This window comes from Brassica napus, chromosome C1 (genome assembly GCF_020379485.1).
Source record: "Brassica napus cultivar Da-Ae chromosome C1, Da-Ae, whole genome shotgun sequence".
Classification (NCBI taxonomy): domain Eukaryota; kingdom Viridiplantae; phylum Streptophyta; class Magnoliopsida; order Brassicales; family Brassicaceae; genus Brassica; species Brassica napus.
This window is the reverse complement of record NC_063444.1, coordinates 17,195,356-17,212,037: the sequence shown is the minus strand read 5'-3', so window position 1 is coordinate 17,212,037 and position 16,682 is coordinate 17,195,356. Positions and strand designations below refer to the sequence as shown.

The 16,682-nt window shown below is 36.1% G+C and overlaps 2 protein-coding genes across 2 annotated transcripts; both read left to right on the top strand.

Annotated features, from left to right (window-relative positions):
• Positions 1–2,058: 2,058 nt before the first annotated feature.
• Positions 2,059–5,308, top strand: LOC106434996 (O-fucosyltransferase 29). Its single transcript, XM_013875856.3, has 10 exons — positions 2,059–2,593; positions 2,679–2,769; positions 3,014–3,090; positions 3,187–3,275; positions 3,378–3,567; positions 3,692–3,873; positions 3,948–4,050; positions 4,130–4,458; positions 4,533–4,917; positions 5,001–5,308. The coding sequence occupies exons 1-9, from the start codon at positions 2,339–2,341 to the stop codon at positions 4,870–4,872; spliced, it is 1,656 nt and encodes a 551-aa protein (XP_013731310.2). The 5' UTR covers positions 2,059–2,338; the 3' UTR covers positions 4,873–4,917; positions 5,001–5,308.
• A 1,102-nt stretch (positions 5,309–6,410) lies between these two features.
• Positions 6,411–11,002, top strand: LOC106434994 (heat shock 70 kDa protein 17-like). The gene is made up of 15 exons (XM_013875854.3): positions 6,411–6,545; positions 6,815–7,621; positions 7,742–7,974; positions 8,129–8,288; positions 8,375–8,620; positions 8,706–8,842; positions 8,920–9,262; positions 9,349–9,510; positions 9,650–9,721; positions 9,816–9,916; positions 9,999–10,068; positions 10,145–10,201; positions 10,313–10,374; positions 10,477–10,549; positions 10,626–11,002. Exons 2-15 carry the CDS (start codon positions 6,860–6,862, stop codon positions 10,794–10,796), a joined length of 2,649 nt encoding a protein of 882 aa, XP_013731308.2. The 5' UTR covers positions 6,411–6,545; positions 6,815–6,859; the 3' UTR covers positions 10,797–11,002.
• The last annotated feature ends 5,680 nt before the right edge of the window (positions 11,003–16,682 follow it).

Here is a 16,682-nt window from a genome sequence, read left to right as displayed (position 1 = left end):
CGTCTTCAAACACGAATAGAAACATACCTAATACTCTGAGGCGGGCCTGAAGTACCTCCTATACATAAAACCATAATCCAAATTGGTGAAGACTTCAGACAACATTTAGCATAACACCGCGGCACTACCTACAACAACTTCAACGGTATCATAACATCCTAATCACCATGGAATTGTACCGAACACCACTTGTACACCCCGTCACAAATGAAAACAGCTACTACTTCACCAAGACCACGACCAGTGGTAAAAGATTTCTTCAAAATTTATCATCATGACCAGCGAGAATAAGAAGAGGTAGGCAAGGAATTTCTGAAATCATCACACGAACTGACCACACGACCCGAAAAGAGACCGTATCTAAATTTGGATTCAACTTTGTGCAACCAAAACCGAACGCAGTGGTCACTAAAGAACTAAAATGGAGGAAGAAACTACATGAACAAAAAGGATATATATTTTGTGTACTCTTAATACACACAACCAAAAACTGAAAATCGCCTGAGGCCCATAGGAAACCGCACTCACCCACAATCCCACTCAGATTCCAAGACTCAAATCTAAGGAAAAAGCACGACAGGATAAACACTTACCAGTTACCACAAACCAAAGACCAAGTTAGCCAAAAATCAGAGGCAAGAGAATATATGAAAGGTCAACCTAAATATCGCATTTAATCGCTAATTTTCTTATGGTCTCTAGAGATTTCTAGTTTTGGTTGTGTTATTGTGATTACACAACCCAAAAAATTAGAGGCAATATAATTTATGTTGTCTTTAATTTCTTCATAAATTGTTTCTTCATTGTTTCTTAAGACATTTGACTATTTGTTATAAAAAAAATACATTTTGACTTTCCTTTGGTAGTGACTAGTGACAGTGTGTCACCAAAATTCTGACAAAACGAATTAGAACCCATGCTAATTAATTGATAGCTTAATTAATCATTGCATGCGCTACATAACGTGATCACATTAATTAAGCTGCATATCAGGACGTTGATCAGTGGTCCAGTCATGGAACTAAATAAAACCAGCTTGATATGCTAAAAAAGGCCAAGTTGGTGTGCATAAATCGGTTTAATATCTTAGTTTAAATTCGTCATATTTTCGTTTGGTTTGACTATCGTGTGATCATAACTTGCCGGTGGACTTGCGGCGGACACGTGGTTGATATTATATCACGTGACCCCATCACAACTACCTTTCAATTCGCTACTGATTTTACAGATTCTCATGTACATCTGTGCTTTCTTCGATCTTTTCTTCACTTGTGTTTCCAAAAAGACATGGAAGAAGAAACATTACTGAAGCCCTTTTTCAAAAAGAAAAAAAAAACTGTATATTCTTATAAGTGTTTTTTTGTTAACCGTTAAATTTCTTTAGATATTTATATATATAAAATAATCTTTTTTTGGATCAAAATGTATAAAAAAATCTTACTTAGAAATCTTAGACCTGAATATTCGTAACTGAGATTCTAGCTGAATCCAAACGGATCAAACCAAATAACTCAAATTTTCTATCAAACCCTTCGAATTTGAATGGATATCCAAAACCTAGAAATATGAGAAACAAATCTTAAAATTCAGATCCAAAAATATAAATTAGTATTTAAAATGAATATCCAAAACCTAAATAACTACTACAAATATTTAGTTTTATTTATTTTGATTTAATAAAAATAACTGAACTAGAAGTATTATTAAATAATTCTAAATCTAAAATAGATCTTATAAAGAGTTGTAATATATATACTTGAAATATTATTAACCAAATTGGAGGCTCACGGAACCCCTAATATTAAAAAAAAAAAAAAAAAGGATCCATGGAACATACTATTTTTAACAGAATGTGACGTCGAAGTAAAGTTGAGAGTAATTGTTGTAGTTGAAATAAACCAACAAGCCTTTAAAGCAAATCACAACTGTCAAGTGGCGTGGAAACCGGTTTAATACCAGAGTTAATTTTGGTTTTTACTGTAATTTGGTTATCGTGATTTGTGTAGCTAACAAGTGTAATTAGTTCAGGTGAATAAAATTAGGACAAAAAGGCTACGCCTGTTCTGTTCTGTCTCTTCTAGTTCTCCGTCTTCACCATTTCGAAAAATCTCAAACTATCAGAGAGAGAAAAAGAGAGATCCTTTCCCTTATATTTTCTTTGCACGCTTTCTCAAAACCCTCCGATCTGTTTAACCTCCGATTAGGGTACTCCACTAAATCCTCGATTTGTACCAGATTCAGTGGTTCCCCGAGAGTCTCCATCGCATCGGGGAGAGAGGGGGAATGGCATTTCGGTAAAATCAGTGATGAAACTGGTGGTGAGAAGTCATTTCAATCGATGAGCCTAGCTGAGGTGTGGAGGTCGAGCGCGAGGCTCGTAACGACGAACTCGCCTCAGCTCAACGGCGGCGGCGGAAACAAGAGCGCGTTATGGAAGTGGCGATCTTTCTCGGGCCAGCCCAAGAGAACGGTAATGTGGACATGGGTTTGTGGGTTCATGCTTTTCACCTTAGGGGTCATCTCACTCTTCACCGGTCATGTTGTCTCCCACCTCGAGTGGTACTCTCAGCAACTAAGCAAACGGAGCTTACTGGTACCCTTAGCGTTTCTTGCTTACACTGAGGTACTCACTGTTTTGTCCTAACTGCTTCTTGAAAATTTGGATTTTTTTTTTCCAGGATATGAGCCGTAGGGAACCAATTGATGTATGGAAGTCGAAATATTCAAAGTTCTTCTATGGATGCAGTGAAAGAGGAAGGAACTTCCCACGTAAGTGTCAGAAATGTGAAACTTTTTAGTGCTTTTCCGAATTGATTCTTGGATTCTAGTAGGAAAATTCTGAGACTTTATTGATCTACTAGCAAGTTTGGCTCTACCTACCCTCTTTTTTATATTGGTTTGCAAATGCTAATTTGGGCTTAATACTTCTTGTTTTCTTGTATCGTTGAAAATCTGTTGTGTAAGTTAAAGTTTCTTCTCACATTTGTTTTTACATCTTGGTTTGGGCATGCAGCTGCGGTCCAGGAGCACCGTTCTAATGGGTATTTGCTGATTGCGGCTAGTGGAGGTCTGAACCAGCAAAGAACAGGAGTAAGTGATAAAGAATAAATGTGTCAGGATATGCCCAATTGAGTATACATGCTCATTACAATTTTTTAGGAAACTAAGTGTTATTTTTATGAGCAGATAACAGATGCGGTGGTTGTTGCACGGATTCTTAATGCTACTTTAGTGGTACCTGAGTTGGATCACCATTCTTATTGGAAAGATGACAGGTAACTTTCTGCATGTTTTGGAAAATTCCTATGGGAGTGCATCATCTGAATCTGTTTGCAGCACAAACTTTTACTGAACAAGTTGCTTTGTTTTCTGTGCAGTGACTTTAATGATATTTTTGATGTTAACTGGTTCATCGCTTCCCTTACAAAAGACGTGACTATAGTAAAGAGAGTACCTGACAGAGTCATGAGGTCGATGGAGAAACCTCCTTATACCATGCGTGTGCCTCGAAAGTCTACTCCTGAGTATTATCTCGACCAAGTATTGCCAATTCTCTCCAGGAGACATGTAAGACTCTACTTCACCTAAGAATCAAATTGCACTATTATCTTCTGATGTCTATATCAAAGTTCTATGGTTCTGTTTTAATTTGTACTGTAGGAGCTTGTTCATAATTCTTGAAATCTTGCAGGTTCTACAATTGACAAAGTTCGACTACAGACTAGCAAATGATCTAGACGAAGACATGCAGAAGTTGCGCTGCAGGGTCAACTACCATGCCTTAAGATTCACAAAGCGAATACAATCAGTTGGAATGAAAGTGGTCAAGAGGATGAGAAAGATGGCCAAACGTTTTATTGCTGTCCACTTGAGGTATTATTTCTCTTGTTTTTTTTGCTTAAGCATGACGTCTGCATCTTCATGTCATTTACATCGGTAAACTGCAGGTTTGAGCCTGACATGCTAGCCTTTTCTGGTTGTGACTTCGGCGGAGGTGAAAAAGAGCGAGCTGAGCTTGCAGAAATACGAAAACGATGGGACACTTTACCTGTGAGTTCACAAATCTCTTTTACTTGTGTGTTAAGCTGTTTTCAAGTTGCAATATCTCACTAAACAATAATCACTGCAGGATCTGGACCCTCTGGAGGAAAGAAAGCGTGGGAAATGCCCTCTTACTCCTCACGAAGTGGGCTTAATGCTGCGCGCTCTCGGTTTCGCTAATGACACGTACATCTACGTTGCGTCTGGAGAGATATATGGTGGTGAGAAGACACTGAGTCCACTCAGAGAGCTGTTCCCAAACTTCTACACCAAGGAAATGCTTGCCAATGATGAGCTCAAGCCTTTGCTTCCCTTTTCTTCACGCCTTGCCGCCATTGACTACATTGTCAGCGACGAAAGTGATGTCTTTATCACTAACAATAATGGAAACATGGCCAAGATTCTTGCAGGCCGAAGGTAAACAAAGCCTTTCTACTTGTTTCCACTATTTGTCCCCATCAGACATGGGATTGATCACTTTGTGATTGCAGGAGGTACATGGGGCATAAGAGGACCATCAGGCCGAATGCAAAGAAGCTTAGTGCTTTGTTCATGGACCGTGAAAAGATGGAGTGGCACACTTTCGCCAAGAAAGTTAAATCTTGTCAGCGAGGCTTCATGGGTGATCCTGATGAGTTCAAGCCAGGACGCGGTGAGTTCCATGAGTACCCGCAGGCTTGCATTTGTCAGAGACCCTTTTCTTACGACAAAACATCGAAGGAAGATGAAGAAGATGACAACATACCAGAAGAGGTCCACAACAACAATATCACTAGACATGGACATTTGTCTTCAGCTGATAATGAGCGCGACGAAGTTTTCCCAGACTAGTATATATGGTTCCGCTGCATCATCAGTGCAGGTTACTGTAACCAGGTAGGTGAAACTTTGAAAGAGAATAGTAACAATACAACCATAAGAATCTACATGGTTTTATAACAAGTGTTGTTTTGTTTCAGCCATTGTAAGGAGACTGATCAACACATGTAGAGGAGAGTGGTATAGGAGCTTCACACTTAGCTACTTGCTGCTTCAAGTGTTTATAGTTACTTCTTTCTAATAGGCATACATAACACCCACCTCTCTCTTTGTTTCTTTCCGACTCTGAAACACCACCTAAACTATCTCCCCGTCCTGTATTTTATCATATTATATTACCTTAAATCTAGTTTCCTTTTTTTTTGGTCCTAAACAGATTGTTTTCGTTTTGTCCTGTTCCTTAGATTTCTCAAGTGTAAAATAAAGTTATTTCATCTGATTCTTTACATTTTTTGTTTGTATTTCATTTTGAAATCCAACACAAAAGAAAAAAGAAAAACAAAATTGGAACTAAATTTTTTTTGTCCCATCTCAAGAGTCAAGACCTATGTTACATGGAAACGGAAGCGGGTACGCGGAAACGGAAGCGTATGTAAGCGCAGAAACGAGATTTTTTGAAAAATTAGGAAGCGAGTACGTATTGGAAGCGTATATCCATATGTATGTATATATATGTATATATATATATATATATATTAAAATATAAGATTTTTTTTAAAACAATTAGGACTAAAAATTATGTGTTATAAATTTAAATAAATTATTTATTCATTTGTAATAATTTTGTAATGATTTCATATTAAAACTGTGAAAATAGACATAAATTAAGTTTTAAAAAAATTATTATATTAATTATTGTTAATGCTTCATAAATAATTGACACAATATATTTGAATATATGATATATGTTTAATAAAAACCTCAATACATAAAGATAATTTATCGTATTAATTTTAATATTTATATATTTATATCCTCTCTATTCATTACTATTAAAATTTTGATTTTACAGAAATTAATAACTACGATTATATTTTTATTGATATTCAACCTTGTATTTTTTTTTAAAGAACGGAAGCGTGATTCCAAAACGGAATCATAAACTTCCAACGTGTTTTTAAAAAGAATATTTTGGAAGCGTTTTGGAAGCGAGATTCCGTAAGCTTCCACAAGGTTCTGATTCCAATTCCGGTTCCGAAGCGGGAAGCGGACGTCCGATGAAGCTTCCGTGCAACGTAGGTCAAGACCCCCTATTTAACTAAACAATTATTGGAATTTACCAACAACGGCTCAATATATTATCAGGTTCAAATCTGTTCGTTAGACCCTCTCGTTGAGCCAGAGGTTTACACCTGGCCAAACAACACTCCAGAGTCCAGACTTCTAGTAGAACTACCACGCTATCCTCAAGCGTAATCACCAACACACTAAGCGTCTCACATCTCAACACGTGTTAAATTTAACACGTGGAATATTTCGGTTGGTGGTATCTCTTAATCACAGTTCCATCTCAGCATTTTCTTAATAAATCACCTTTAATAACTCTCTTTTCCGTTAATATATATGCACTCTCCTCTCCGTTTGGTTACTTTTCTTTCCTTCGAGTTTTCTCGAGAACCAGACGGGAAACTTTGAATCTCCAGATCGATTTTTCCCCGGAGAATGCGATCGGAGCTCGGAAACTGGTACGTATCTCTCATGCATTTCACACTAACGCTTTCATCGAACTTTCTTAGATTCAACTCGATGTACTATCTCTCTTCCTGCATTAGAAACTTCTACGAATGTTCCTGTTTGTTTACTGATAAACATTGCTCAATCTCAACGTTTCGTCTCCGATTCCATGTGCCTTAAGTAGTTTTTCACTCAGTTATGGCTGTGCTAGGCTTTTATGGAGCTGATTATATGAAGTTGAAATCAAGTTTTAATGTTGCGGATTGTTCTTGTCTTGTAGAGTAACTTCGGCTCTATTCTCGGTGTGTTCGTTAACGATCGGAGCATGGGGAAGATGTTTACAGTGTTAGTAGTGTTCTTCTCATTTCTCTCGTTACTCCCTCTTCCATCGGAATCAGCGGTTTCGAGTGTGGATCTAGGTTCGGAATGGGTAAAAGTCGCAGTAGTTAACCTGAAACGAGGACAGAGCCCAATCTCTGTAGCCATCAACGAGATGTCCAAGAGGAAATCCCCAGCTTTGGTAGCATTCCACTCTGGCGACAGATTACTAGGCGAGGAAGCTGCAGGGATCACTGCTCGTTACCCGAACAAAGTTTACTCACAGCTTAGGGACATGGTTGGGAAGCCTTTCAAACACGTCAAGGATTTTATCGATTCTGTCTACTTGCCGTTTGATATCGTGGAAGATTCTAGAGGTGCGGTTGGTATTAAGATTGATGATGGTGCAACTGTTTACTCGGTGGAGGAGTTGTTGGCTATGATCTTGGGGTATGGATCAGACTTGGCTGAGTTTCATGCGAAGGTTCCGGTTAAGGATATGGTTGTTTCGGTTCCGCCTTACTTTGGGCAGGCTGAGAGACGGGGTTTGATCCAGGCTTCTCAGTTGGCTGGGGTTAATGTCCTCTCACTCGTTCATGAGCATTCCGGTGCGGCTTTGCAGTATGGGATTGATAAGGATTTCTCTAATGGGTCGAGACATGTTATATTTTATGACATGGGTTCGAGTAGTACTTATGCAGCTCTTGTCTATTACTCAGCTTACAGTGAGAAGGAATTTGGCAAGACTGTTTCTGTCAATCAGTTTCAGGTTGGTCATTAATGCTCTTATTTTACATTGTATTTTGTGCCATAAGCTCTGCCTAGTCGTGGTAATTCTTTTAGTTTGGTTTTTGTTGCTTATTTGTTGTATATATTCATGTAAATGCAGGTCAAGGATGTAAGATGGGACTCGGGACTTGGAGGACAGAGTATGGAGATGCGCTTGGTAGAGTACTTTGCAGATGAGTTTAATAAACAGCTCGGTAATGGAGTTGATGTCAGGAAGTTCCCTAAAGCAATGGCTAAACTGAAAAAACAAGTCAAACGTACGAAGGAAATTCTGAGTGCAAACACTGCCGCTCCAATATCTGTTGAGTCTCTCCATGATGATCGTGACTTCAGGTATACAAGTCTATAATGTTTTTTTTTTTTGCATTTTCCCAGGTCACGTAACCTTCTCTGAAAAGTGTTGAAATGATTTCACATGCTTGAGTTTGGATCGTGATTGTTCTATTGTGAATGCGCGTGTGGAATTTGAACTTACGTCTTCTTGCAGGAGCACGATTTCCCGTGAGAAGTTTGAGGAACTATGCAAAGATCTTTGGGAGAGATCTCTTACACCTTTAAAAGATGTGCTCAAGCATTCAGGTTTGAAGATTGATGATATATATGCAGTGGAGCTAATAGGAGGAGCTACTAGAGTCCCCAAACTACAGGTAAATATTCATGTACTTGAAGCTAATCAATTCGGCTACTTCATCCAAAATTGTCCTTTTGATTTGATATTTTTTTTATGTTACAGAGCACGATCCAGGAATTTATTGGGAAGCAAGATTTAGACAAGCATTTGGATGCTGATGAGGCTATTGTCCTTGGGTCAGCACTATATGCTGCTAACTTGAGCGATGGAATCAAATTGAAACGTAGGCTAGGTATAGTTGATGGTTCCCCCTATGGTTTCTTAGTTGAGTTGGAAGGTCCAAATGTCAAGAAAGATGAGAGCACAAAGCAACAACTCGTACCACGGATGAAAAAGCTACCGAGCAAGGTACTTCATTACATTCAAAATCTTTAGAAGCTTAAAAAATGTTTGTCTGTCTTGTAATAATACTGTGTACCTGATTCTCTCACAGATGTTCAGATCCTTTGTCCTTGACAAAGATTTTGATGTGTCACTTGCATATGATTCGGAGGATATCCTACCCCCAGGAATTACCTCCCCTGTGTTTGCACAGTATTCTGTATCTGGCTTTGCGGTTGCAACTGAGAAGTAAGAGCTTATGACTTGCTTTTCGTTTAAAGAAAACAATCTTTTTCCAGTAAATGTAACGTTTTTGATCTGGACAGGTACTCTTCCCGCAATTTATCAGCACCTATCAAGGCAAATTTGCATTTCTCTTTAAGTAGAAGTGGGATTCTCAGTCTAGATCGGGGAGACGCTGTCATTGAAATCACAGAATGGGTAGAAGTTCCTAAGAAGAACGTGACTGTTGATAATAACACAACCTCAACAACAGGGAATGCCTCTACTGGAGCTCCCTCTGACGAGAATTTACAAGAAAACAAAGAAGAGCTACAAGCTGATGCTGAAAACAGCAGTGCTTCAAATACAACCACAGAAGAACCAGCTGTGGTTGACTTGGGCACAGAAAAAAAACTGAAGAAGCGAACATTCAGGGTTCCTCTGAAGGTGTGTATTCTGGCTTTACTGTTTCCAAGCTTCTTTTGTGTGTGTCAATATCACTAACCAATTTTATGTGAACATTTGACTTTTAGGTAGTTGAGAAAACTGTTGGACCTGGAGCACCTTTTACGAAAGAGTCTCTTGATGCAGCTAAGATAAAATTAGAAGCCTTAGACAAGAAAGATAGGGAAAGAAGAAGAACAGCCGAGTTGAAAAACAACCTTGAATCTTATGTTTATGCTACCAAAGAGAAGGTACAAATCACTATCTCTCGTCTACTTTATTGTTCTTTTATTGCTAAAATCGTCGCTTTCCTTATTCCTATTATGTTGTTTAGTTAATAACATTCTTCTCAAAACTCAAAGCTTTGGTTTTATTTTTGTCATTGTCCAGCTAGAAACACCCGAATTTGAAAAGGTTTCCACCCAAGAAGAGCGCAAGGCTTTCGTTGAGAAGCTTGATGAGGCATGCATCAATTTTCTATTGAACTATGTATGCCATTGGGTTCTAACGACGAATATAAGCGTTTGACGGTGAAGAGTGTATTGTGTGCTTTCAGGTGCAAGATTGGCTTTACATGGATGGAGAAGATGCTAATGCCACTGAGTTTCTGGACCGGCTTGACTCACTAAAAGCCATAGGCAGTCCCATATCTTTGCGGTTTCTTCCCTGCCGATATTTTGATAGAACCTGAGCTCCCTGAAAGTGTTCTCACAAACCATTTGTTAATATATATGTACAGGTCAGAGGAGCTTACAGCACGACCAGTAGCAGTTGAATACGCTCAAAAATACCTAACCGAAGTGAAAGAGGTACATTTTGCACTTTTCAGTTTTCTCATTGATAAAAAAAGGAAACAATCCGGCTGAGTTTCAACCACATTTGCAGATCATAAAAGAGTGGGAGACGAACAAAACTTGGCTTCCGAGAGGAAAAATCGACGAGGTTGTTTAGCTCATCCTTAAGTCAAAAACACACACACACACACAGCTCTCTTTAGAAACATGTTGGCGAGCACTGCTAAAACTGCGTTTATTTTTTCTTTTTCTTATTAAGGTGTCAAAGGAAGCAGAGAAAGTAAAAAGCTGGTTGGAGAAGAATGAAGCTGAGCAGAAAAAGTGAGTGTTGCTTCATTTTATCTTTCTTTTCAACGTCTTAAAAAATTAGAGAGAGAGAGAGAGAGAGAGAGAGAGTTAATTATCACAAAACTCTTGTCACAGGAGTGCTCTGTGGAGCAAGCCAGTATTCACCTCAGATGAAGTGTACGCCAAAGTATTTACTCTGCAAGACAAGGTAACACAGAAGAGATTTGATAGATAATTATAAAAAGGAATTTTCATTTAATTTGGGTAATATATATAAAATATAGGTGACGAAGGTTAATAGGATACCAAAGCCAAAGCCAAAGCCAAAGATAGAGAAAGCAACCAAGAAGGAGAACACATCCAAGGAGGAGGAACAATCAAAGTCCCCAGACTCCACCAGTTCTTCTGAATCTGAATCAGCCAATGAAGAAGAAGGGAGCCACGAGGAGCTTTGATTAACATATTTTTACATCTAATAACAGACTTTTATTTTGTGTGTGTTTTAAGTGTCAAAAAATAGGAAAGGTTAGTAAAGCCAAGCTGGGATGAGCAAATATGATTTTATTCCTTTCTCATCTTCTTCACATTAGAAAAGAAATATTAATGTTCAGTTTTGGTCTCTTTCTTTCATTTGAACTTTAATATAGTGGAATTTCACATTTTTATGTTTGCGTCATAAAATGTCAAGAACCATAGAAAAGAATGCACATATCATTTATCTTCCCCAACTCACACGAGTACACGACACAGCTGAAAATCCAAATAGGATCGTTACGTTAATAGTGGTATCATCCACAAAGCTAAAACACTGAATAGCAAGCAGTCACAAAGAAAGAGAGCAACTTTAGCTACTAGAGCTCTCTACAATCTACATTAGTTGTTTCCTTACGGGTTGAGACTTGATGGGACTAACGTCGATATTTGATCCCATCAGCGTCGGCTGCTACACATTTGGTAAAATCCGGTGAATAAGCTTGTACTGCCATAACCACTTTTCTCGTCGTGGTACCGTCAGTCATGCCATCCACATTAACTTTCTTTACATCAAAAAGGTCACATGGTCACATAAGCACATGATTTCACCAGTAAAGGTAATCACAGTTTCATTCTGAATAACCAATCATATATATCCACGTGTTCAGTACGCAATCGTACTAAACGGACAATACTCTTCCCGGCTTCTGATCTCCTTCGTTTGTCTCCTCTAGTCTCCTCAACGTCGGCAGCGGCACTCCAATACATTTAAGATATTATAAACTAATATTGAAGATAACTTCATGAAATAATTATATAATAGTATTAGTCATTATTATCATAAATAATTGACTATTGTCAGTCAATTATAATTTTATTAAAATTATTTACTAAGACAAAATTTACATTTAAAATAAATTATATTTAACTTTTTTTTTTTTTTGTCGTCAAAAAAATAAATTATATTTAACAGTACAATTAATTCATATATTCTAATAAAAATTCTATAAATAATATTAAAAATCTTACAATAATACTATTACAGAAAAAACTATGAACTTTTATTTATATAGAAATTTAAACACCTAGATAAAATATATCTCCTTAAACTATGTTTCAATCGATAGTATGAATGACCTACCTTCTGAAACTGTCACCAGCTAAGAGCATGATTATTGTAGGGTTCTTAGAGTGGAGTTTTTAACGGAATATAAGAACTCATCTCTTAACTTTTAACTAAAAAAGCTAAGAACCGACTCTTAAATAAGAGTTTTAAGAGCCGGTTCTTAACTTTTTTAGTTAAAAGTTAAGAGACGGGTTCTTATATTCCGCTAAGAACCTACCTTAAGAACTTCCCAATAATCATGCTCTAAGATTTTTATCTTTGAAACAATTTCTTGTTATTTTTGGTACACATACATTTCTTATAATATAGTGAATTATAAAGTATGTCAAAACAGGTCTGTTTCAGTAGTATGTACAGGACTGAGTATGTATCACGTATATTTCATTAAAATATGAAGTCCCCTTTAATAAAATAGTACATGTGCCAAATACAAGTCTATTTAAGAGATTGAACAAAACTAATATGCTAATTATGCTTTCAACAACTTTTTGAAATTTGCCATTGAAATGGAAATTTATAGCAAGTTAATACTTATCGAACGTAAGTTTGTACAGGTGGTATCACCTTTTGAGTTATCCAAAACTAATATGCTAGTCTAATAGTTTATGAATAAGTAGCAAGTAGCAACTAGCAACTTATGGATTAATGCAAACCCCATTATATAATTTTTTTATGGTTAACATTTGTTTGTGGAGACAAAACAAAAAGAATAGTTGGGGAAAGATTAGATACAAACAATAGAAACTAAAGAAGAGCGTCGGTGTGAATGTGATAATTAAAAACGCGTGACGAACAGAAGAAGCAGAGAAAAGACACATACCATAATAAACACATTGAAATCAGGTGGAGGATGTCGTTCAAGCTGTGTGGTACACTTGACACTACAGCTCACGTACACCCAATCAATTTATTTTCAATTCAACCAAACAAATTCAATGCAACACATTTTGAAACAATATTTTGGGTCAGCATGTTATTTCTATATCCTTAGAATTAATATTTATAATTTTTCTTAACTAGAAAATCAATTTCAAAATGTATCTGAACTTTTGATACATATATATAAACAGAAACATATATTGTATTTTAGTCAGTCTACATTGAATATAATTCAAAGAAATTTTAACAACGGAACTAAGATATTTAACATACCAGTTAATTTTATTTAACCTTCTCTAGTTTAATAAATTGCATCGTTAGTTTATTTGTAACATTCAAACTAAACAAACTAACAATGCTAACACAGAGAAAATGTCTTTACTAATTTAGGGACACATGCATGCACGTACATACATGTATTAGAACTTGGTCTGCTGAAGCATTAACTTTATGTTATACTCTTACGGTAGGTAAATCAGACACCTAATCTCAATTCAAAATTTCATTTCATTTGAATTAGATTGGCATCTACCGAAAATTTCGGCTTGTTAGCTATTCAAGGATGAACTTATGAGTTATGATACCTTTTCTCAGAGCTTTGGTCAATTGCAAAATCAATGTAATCCTAAGAAAAACAAAAGCAAAATTGTAATTATAGTATGGTATATAAAGTGTGGTGGGACTTGCAAAAGTTTCAATCAGTAAGGTTCCGTTTATATCAATGCACCGCCATAATGTGAGAGTGAAAATGACTTTGCACCAAACAAAAAAAAAGATTAATTCCCCTTCCTGCAAGCTTTTGATATTAACAAAAACAACTTGCAAGCTTTTGATATTCTTTCGGCCTTTTTGTGCATCTTCTTTTTCTCTTTGGGACAGTGACTTCAATTACTTTACAAAAGCGTATTTCATTAAAGTTTGCGTTTCGTACTTTCATTTACAAATTATTTTTCAAAAAATTTGAAGTGATCATATGTAAAATAGTGTAGTAGATCATCATGCCAAAACGTTGAGATGCATACGTCGTTTTGACTCAACCAGTAATCTCAAACTAGTAAAGAGAGTTTCCTTTTTTATGCTTGATACGAGCTAATATTTGTATTAACACTGTAGCAAAAGCAAAAAAAAATTGTTAAGTTGATTAATCACACAAGCTACATGAAGTATACTATCATTATTGAATTCTTTTTAATTCAGTTGACTAAGAAAAGAGAAACTATATAACATATGCTGGGACCAGATAACACCATCTCAATGCATTATTGGAGTCTTGTTAGCTCTCATTAAATAAAATTTTTTTGCAGGTTATCTACCAATCCCAAAGCGACAAACGACTTATCTCATTTGGAAATTGGACAAAGTAAAGATAAAAGAAAAGGACTATATGAAGATGATATAACCATTGTCAAAAAAACTTAAGTCGAAAAAAATACTATACTATCGAAGTATCAACCAAAAATCCTTGACCACGATCTAAAATATGGTATGATATACGTATAAGAAAACGGATATCCACCAACTGATTTTAGTAGTCTAAGTTCATATCTCTTTTTCTATTAGAAGGATAGAAAAGAGAATAGTACTATGCGAAAGCAAAGTAATCATTGCCAATATAACTTTTAAAACATAGATTTTAAGTATCAACATAAAAAACAAAATCTTAAGAATCAAACAACAAAATTATGACGTTTAACAGAAAGCAAGATCATGAGCGCCATGAAAATCGGTACGTACAGAAAACCCTTTAGATATTGTCCTGTTAGTTTGAGCTAAAAAAAAAGAGGAGTGGATGTTCATGAGTACGTAGCGTCAAAGCATACAATCAATGAAGTGACTGAGATACTTACGAATTGATACTGTCGAGTGTATCAAACGTTGATTTTAAACTAAAATGTTAATTTAAGTTTGTAAAAATTGTTGATTTGATTATCCAAAAATAACTTTTCATCATAAGTACTCTTCGATTAGATGATTTATATGTGTCCATAAATTCTAATTGCTTAAGCTACATTGTTTTTTTTTAAACCATATCTTCAGCTACATTGTTGTCTATACTTGATACCTCAATCTTTTCTGCAGATCTGACATCTGTGCAATATTATCCCATATACTTCCATGTGCAAGTCTTACATATCGATGTGATGTTTAACTAATCATAAAATAATTATTTATGATTCAGTATCCATATCAAATTATCAATCGCTACAATCCGTAATTGGCAACTTCTTAACAGGTGAATCAAAAAAAAAATTTCTTAACAGGTTAATTGTGCATGTATAATTGTATATTATATATTATATATTATATGTTAATATCAGACTCCACTAGCTATAACCAAAAACCACCTTGATAGTTAATTAAAAATGGGGCTTTTTGCAAAAGTGACTCAAAACTTGGAGTCAAACAGACTACTTTTTTTTTTGAGATTTTAACCCCACACCTGCACTTTATCTACGAAAATGCCATTAACATTTTTTTTTTTTTTTTTCGAAAATGGCTTCTTTACTGTCTCAACCTCATCTTCTTCAAGTATTTACAATACTGCCACTGCAATGAATAGTGGCAACAACCTTGTACGAACTGTTTGGAGCTTTTAATGCCCTTTAATGCACGTAAATCTCTTTACACTCTCTCTGTTTCAATTGTTATGAACTAAAAACAACATTTCTTTCACTTTCTCTCTATATTCATCCAAAAAACTCAAGCTTTTGATTCAAAATATGGGCTATGGTTGCAGAGCCATATTTCTTTCGTTTTGACTTACGGTTGCTTTCGTTTGAGGTTCTGGGTGGTTGGAGAAGACCCTGTGTGCAAACGAAGTCATCTCACCTAGTTTAAGGTACGAATTTGAATTTTTTTTCAAGATCTGTTCGCGTAGAAGACTTACTAGTAAGTCATCTGTATGTAGAAGACTTACTGATGAGTCTTCTGGTCAAACGGACGACTTAAATTAAGTCGTCCAGCTTTGTTTGTTAAAAAAAAACACTTCAGACGACTTATATATACGTCGTCTACGAGAAACGGGCTAGTTTTGCATTTGACCGAATCGTGTCAGATCTTTGACTATTTCTGGACGACTTATAATTCAGTCGTCTCTGGGAAAGTTAAAATTTCAATATTTTATGAAAACTTGACGACTTACGTGTAAGTCGTCCTAGGTTAGTTTTGTAATTGAAAAATAAAACTTCATAATTTAACTTTAACCAGACGACTTAATATAAAGTCGTCCCTCCAGAAGACTTAATTTAAAGTCGTCCGGGGAAAGCAAAGTCGTCCAGAATTTTTCCCAATTTTCTGGTCAAACCTTGCTTATCCCGGACGACCTTAAATTAAGTCGTTTAGCTGGACGACTTTCATCTAAGTCGTCTGGAGAAAGTTAAATTTCAAGTTTTATTTTTCAATTACAAAACTAACCTAGGACGACTTACACGTAAGTCGTCAAGTTTTCATAAAATATTGAAATTTTAACTTTCCCAGAGACGACTGAATTATAAGTCGTCCAGAAATAGTCAAAGATCTGACACGATTCGGTCAAATGCAAAACTAGCCCGTTTCTCGTAGACGACTTATATATAAGTCGTCTGAAGTTTTTTTTTTAACAAACAAAGCCGGACGACTTAGAATTAAGTCGTCCCTTTTAATTTTCAATTGCAAAAGTGACCTCTTTAGACGACTTACCTTTAAGTCTTCTGGACGACTTAATGCTAAGTCGTCTGCGGCAATGTTTATTGAACTTCTTCATTTCCCTTTTCTCTATGTTTACTAATGTGTTTTATTTTGAATATTTGCAGATGATTTTTCAGTTACATGCAGTGTATGGAGAATGGTTGTTGAGAGATTTCCGTTGGGATTTTGTGGTTGA